General features: G+C 41.7%; 1 protein-coding gene across 1 annotated transcript; it reads left to right on the forward strand.

Moving 5' to 3' along the window:
- Nucleotides 1-349: 349 nt before the first annotated feature.
- Nucleotides 350-5652, forward strand: kiss1ra (KISS1 receptor a). Its single transcript, XM_028977923.1, has 5 exons — nucleotides 350-800; nucleotides 1396-1520; nucleotides 3494-3629; nucleotides 3777-4015; nucleotides 4742-5652. The coding sequence occupies exons 1-5, from the start codon at nucleotides 572-574 to the stop codon at nucleotides 5114-5116; spliced, it is 1104 nt and encodes a 367-aa protein (XP_028833756.1). The 5' UTR covers nucleotides 350-571; the 3' UTR covers nucleotides 5117-5652.
- Nucleotides 5653-6212: the final 560 nt, after the last annotated feature.

A 6212-nucleotide genomic window follows, 5' to 3' on the forward strand; every position in this document is an offset into this window, starting at 1 on the left:
ATATTTATTTGGAATAGCTCATTATTGCACAATCTGCTTAAGCTGTCTCCAAAGACGATTAAATAATCAGATGGAAGCGCTGAAATTCAGCTGCATGACAAGTTCCAGTCCAGTAAAAACACCCTCCATCTGATCTCAAACCCACCAGTCGGTTCATTGGGAGTCAGGGCTTTGACTGAGAAATTCTGCTTTTTGAGACAGTCATCTCACACGCAGCGCTCTATCCTGCCAGTGTGGCTCGCAAGCCCCCGCCCCGAAACGGGAGGATGTTGCTAGGAGACCTGACATTGGCTCTTCATTCTACTGCCGTACTCATAGCCCACGTGCATTCTGCAACACTATAAAACCAATGGGGTTTTATCCAGTGCTGCATTCAGCCTCAGAGGCTCCTGTTTCAAAGTAGAGGAGTGAGGAGAAAACAATGGAATTGCGGAAGAAGTTATTGATTTTTTATTGTCTGGTTTAGTGTGTGTTTTTTTTCTTTGTTCTCACATGGGAGATCTCAGAACCCCCTGACCCTGCTTTTAGTGTAAAGCGCCCCTTTTGATGTTGTCCTTGGAGTACCAGCACCATGTTTCCTACAGAAGTGTGGAACTCTACAGAGAGCGCATTCAATGGGTCCTTGGAAAATGAAACCTTGGGGGAGCCCGAGGAAGAGGAACAACCTTTCCTGACGGATGCCTGGCTTGTGCCGCTCTTCTTCTCACTCATCATGCTGGTGGGTCTGGTTGGAAACTCTTTGGTCATCTACGTGATTTCCAAACATCGCCAAATGAGGACGGCCACAAATTTCTACATAGGTCAGTTTCTTCAACATCATACTGTGGATGTAATTGTTTCAGGGTGACTACAAAGTCGGTCAGTGTGGTTTTCTTCAAAGCTTCTGTGTTGCTACACTTGGTTATAGTTGAGAGTGAAGTAATCAGTTTTGAATGACCACGCACTGAGCAGCATGAATGACCGCGTACTGAGCAGGACTGCTTCCAACGTGCATGGAAGCAGTCCCGTGGTTTCAGACTATTGCTATTGCAGAATGATGGTTAAATATAGCAGAGCTCTCTCTTTCTGTAATGGTTCTGCAGCTTCAGTGGACAGATTGGTCCCTGTATGGATGATTTCAATTTTCCATCCTGATAGAAAACAGGCGTGTAAGGAAGCCACATGAAAGCAATCACTAAATAGCTATTACAATGAAATGTAAAAAAAAAAAATTATTGCCCACTGAAGTTATTGCCCTACTTTTAATAGAAATTAAGGCATCAGTTCTGTGATGTAGTGAACTGCATCTGTTCATGTACTAATATGTGAATCTGACTGTCCCCGTGCAGCATATCTTCTGTCTCACCGAGTAATATGGAAAATGGATTAAGAAATGGATTTTTGTTATTGTTACAGCTAACTTGGCTGCCACAGACATCATTTTCTTGGTCTGTTGCGTCCCCTTCACTGCCACACTCTACCCTCTCCCTGGATGGATCTTTGGGGACTTTATGTGCAAATTTGTTGCTTTCCTCCAGCAGGTAATTTAATTTTTTTTTTCATGCCATGTCATTTTGGCCAAGAAGCTGTCTCATGAGATGACTGGAAATAGCCGGGCCATTTGCAGAGAGACACACTTTGAAGCCTAGACAGCAACCCCTAAACTGTGAAGCGAGTTCTGAAAGAAAGCCGTAATGAGACATTTTATTATGCCATGAGAAATCAATACTGCTTATCCATGGGACTTCCATCGACTATACTGCAGCCTTTCATCATGCAGCCAATTACGGCACAGACGCACACCTGTAATCACTCACCAGACAGCTACACACCCCTGACAAATCCCCATCCTCAGCAACATGCTCTGACACCACGGATTAATTCATTGCAACACCATCAGAGCTGTTGATGTGCCGTTGCACTGTTTAGGCAGGGCTTATGTAAAGGATAAGACCGGGTGCCGCCCAGCGGGGTGGGGAGTAATTCATATCCTTTTTACCCTAAAAAAACTCTAATGGAATGAGTCAGCTCTGGGTGTTTGACTTCAACTTGCTAATCCCCATGATTTAAGTAGGAGAGTTGCTAATCCTTTTGTACTTTTCAATTGCATTTTTTTTTTTTGTGTGTGTGAGCTTTATCCTGAAGAAAATAGATCGGGCTCTTTGTTTTTAAACTCAGAGCAGGTTTGCCTCAGTCAAAAGATCATTAACTATTAATGTGCACTATTGCACCTACATGAATTCAAATTTTACCAGCATTAAACATTCATGTAGCATAATATAATATAAATTATGTGCATCTGTCCCAGAAGAGAGGCTGTCTGGTTCAAGAGCATCTGCACTGCCTGCCTCCGGCCACAAGGGAGCACATGTGACCCTTGCTCTGCATGGATATGATATCTTCATTCTCAAAACACCAACCAGAATGAAGCAATTATTGTCTAGGGACACCTCTTCACAACTTAATTGCAAAATACTGTTTAAAAAAACAGGTAAGAGTGGACTTGATGAAGTCTGATTGTTTGCAAAATCATGGTAAAAGCAAAAGTGGGAGAACATGTGGAACATCTCATTATTTTTAGGATGGCATTTCAATGCAACACACAGCTTCACACAAAGCCGTCCCCGCATGTTAAAATGTCACCGGAGTCCATGCGGGTGGGCCAGCCTCATTAAAAATGACTCTGGTCAATTAACATCTCTTGCTGCTGTGCTTTGTTCTTCGCTCTTAAAAATGATTCATCACGGTAAGCACCGGGCACAGTTGGCTTTCTTTTGTTTGTGTCGTCTCTGTTTTGATATATCCCCACAGCAGACAATTATGCCAAGTTAAAAAGGCTGGAGCATTCATGCATCAGTGTGGGTATGATCTGGTTTCCCTTTGATCACTAATAACCAAGGAGTAACAGGTGGCGAGGCCGAAAGGAGTGAAAAACCCACTCGTCCTCCAGGCCATAGCTGCGATTGTAGCCCAGTCGAGGGTTTGCGTCAGCTTCGAGAATCAATAAATACTCCTTTGAAGCTGTTTGCATTTTCCAATTGCATGAAAAATGGATCATAATTTCATATATGCAGTTATATATAGAAATCTTTTTTGTTTGTTGCTTGTATATGTTTGGTATAGAGAGCATCATGGGCTCCTTTATCCTGTGTGTGAGTCTTGGGATAAAACTGAAATATTACCAGGCTGCTACCATTCAGAATGTGTGGGCTTACACAACCCACATCACAGCACCTATAATATATATATATATTTTAATTTTAATAATGGCTCGTGTTGATTAGGCTGAAAAGTTGACACCAGTGGAACTCTCCACTATTACGTCCTCCATATTTGGTGGGAAATTATGCACAGGTCTCAGTACTGCACTCATGATTGGTGAACACAGTTCAATAGCACTTGAACATGTGCTTAGAGGTTTGAACAAAAGTTGTCATTCTAAAAATGTTGTTTGGTCCTACCAAGTCCTCTAATAAGCTCCCAAGAAGTAGTCAGTTGCATGTGTTTATTGCAGGTGACTGTCCAAGCCACGTGCATTACTTTGACAGCGATGAGTGGGGACCGTTGTTATGCGACTGTGTACCCCTTGAAGTCTCTCCGCCATCGCACCCCTCGGACTGCTATGATCGTCAGCGTGTGCATTTGGATTGGTATGTCACGACAAGCCTTGAAGAAATTGTAGGAAATGTCATTATGTGCATTGCTGTAAAGGGCAGAAAGAATTGCTTATACATGAACAAAAACAGCTAATGCAACTGAAGGTCACAACTGTAAACCATTTGTTTTGCCAAACGCAGGCTCTTTCATCCTCTCCACACCCATATTCATGTACCAGAGGATCGAAGATGGGTACTGGTATGGCCCACAGCAGTACTGCATGGAGAGGTTCCCCTCGAAAACCCACGAGAAGGCTTTTATCCTGTACCAGTTCATAGCCGTCTACCTCCTGCCCGTCCTCACCATCTCTTTCTGTTATTCCTTCATGCTCAAGAGGGTGGGCCACCCCACAGTGGAGCCTGCGGATAATAATTACCAGGTATGGAGCAGACATTATCCCTTCGGTCATATGGATGGACTGGGTGAGTGTCTGAAAGTCATTTACTCTGGCTTTCAAAATGAGGAATGGTTCGAAAAAGACTATGATCACGAAAGATTGGCTGAAAACTGCCATGAAAGGGGCTGTGAGGGGTTGATCCCGAGACTAGGCAATTTCTTTTACTGTTTCAGGGTGATTCTCAAGAAGCTCAATTGAACATGGCTATGTCACATTTTCTGTTTTAATTTAATCTGCACTGCAGGGATCCACATTGTTAATGCAACTTCATAAAACTTTTACCTCAAACACCAGTGAATTCTCATCCCCATCTTATCTTTTCTTAGTTTTATGCAAAGTTTTTAAAATGATTTAATGTTATTTAAAACATGATTCATCTCTTGATTCAGATTCAGAATGGACACAAGAGACCCCTTTTGGCATTGACTAAACATTAATTTACGTATTTAATCATTCTAGATAATTCTGCCATATAATAAAATTGCATTTGTAAAAAACTTTCATCAATAAATGAATAAATGTTTCAATAGACTGTGCATGAGGTAAATAGTATTTTGAAATCTGTTTCACTGATTTTTTTTATGGGAAACTTCCTTGATCATATCTGGGCTGTTCCATTAGTACAGTTTTATAGTCCAATTTTGATTTATGTGAGAAACGACTGCAGTGCTGTCACTGTTAAAACAGACCTCATTCCTCTTTTTCCAGGTCCACTTCCTCTCAGAGAGAACTATCACCATCAGGAGCAAAATCTCAAAAATGGTGGTGGTCATTGTTCTCCTCTTCACTGTCTGCTGGGGTCCCATCCAGATCTTTGCACTCTTCCAGTCTTTCTACCCATATTTCAATGCCAACTACACCACGTACAAAATTAAAACATGGGCCAACTGCATGTCCTACACCAACTCCTCCATCAATCCCATTGTTTATGGCTTTATGGGGGCCAGCTTCCGGAAGTCCTTTAGAAAGACCTTCCCCTTCCTGTTCAGACACAAGGTCCGGGACAGCAGCATGGCCTCACGCACAGCCAATGCTGAGATCAAGCTTGTTGCCACAGAGGAGAGCAACAATGACCGAAAATGAAGAGCAGTAACCATGCAAAAGATTGCTTGTATTGCTTGTTGGAAATCCATCAGGAAACTGCTACTGGGAGCAGAGAAATGCTGAGAATTATTGAACAAAATATCACATTTTTATAATATACTGTATCATTGGATATATCTTTAATTTTACCATCAAATCCTCAGATGATTCTTCAGCACAAAAAAAGCTCTCAGCCAGCTGAACCTACCACATCTCTTTTTCTGACTTTATCTATACTAGTCCCCTCATCACATTTATGCATCATCTCCTTCACAATTGAACACACCGTCCAAAATGCATCAATTCAGTGACTTTAGTTGCTATTCCAGAATACGCCTACCCAACACACACACACACCTCAACTGTGGATCTAGGATCAGGCTATTCTGACAGGCATCGGAGAGCCCAAAACCATCTCTGCATTCAAAACCCTGACAAACCTTTTACCGTATTAAACCGATTACCTTGATTTGCATAGACAAGTCCTGCCCTAATAAATGAAATTTTCTCTTATTGTGAATTGCTGTCTTTTGTTGCTGTTTTGTTGCTGTTCTTGCAGTGTAACTTTCAGTGTTTGCAACATAAATATAACATATTTTCAGCTTATTGGTTATCATTATTATTATTTATCACTGAACATCACTGAACACAATCATTTCTTATGATATATATATATATATATAATATTTTTTTTTTTTTTAGCAACGCATGACCAGGATTAAGGTTAAAGGAGAACATGATCATCTCTCAACTTCTGTCTGCTGTAAACGGCCCATCTTCAAAAAGAATTGGTCCTGAAATGACACATGTGGGAATTTATTATGAAGGTAAGCCAGGAACAAACAGGAAAAGCGGAACTCTGGGGCAGCTGAATGCGGCATCTGTCAGCAGTAATGTGCTCAAAGCCCGCCTGTCAAATTAGCCATGGACGGTGTTGACTGAGTTGTAGTGCAGTCAAACGCTCATCCCCATCTCTTCTCAAACAGTTCACATCTCCATGCAGCCAGATTGTGACCTCCTCCAAGACAGTTGCATTGTATTATAACTGTACTTCATCCAGTTAACCATTAAGGCAGTTTGAATGTGAAATAGGCTT

Source organism: Denticeps clupeoides, chromosome 4 (assembly GCF_900700375.1).
Source record: "Denticeps clupeoides chromosome 4, fDenClu1.1, whole genome shotgun sequence".
Lineage (NCBI taxonomy): Eukaryota > Metazoa > Chordata > Actinopteri > Clupeiformes > Denticipitidae > Denticeps > Denticeps clupeoides.

Coding starts and splice junctions, on each gene's coding strand:
- kiss1ra (XM_028977923.1), top strand. CDS start 572: ATGTTTCCTACAGAAGTGTGGAACTCTACAGAGAGCGCATTCAATGGG. Junction 801..1,395: donor GGCCACAAATTTCTACATAG/GTCAGTTTCTTC, acceptor TTATTGTTACAG/CTAACTTGGCTGCCACAGAC. Junction 1,521..3,493: donor TTGTTGCTTTCCTCCAGCAG/GTAATTTAATTT, acceptor TGTTTATTGCAG/GTGACTGTCCAAGCCACGTG.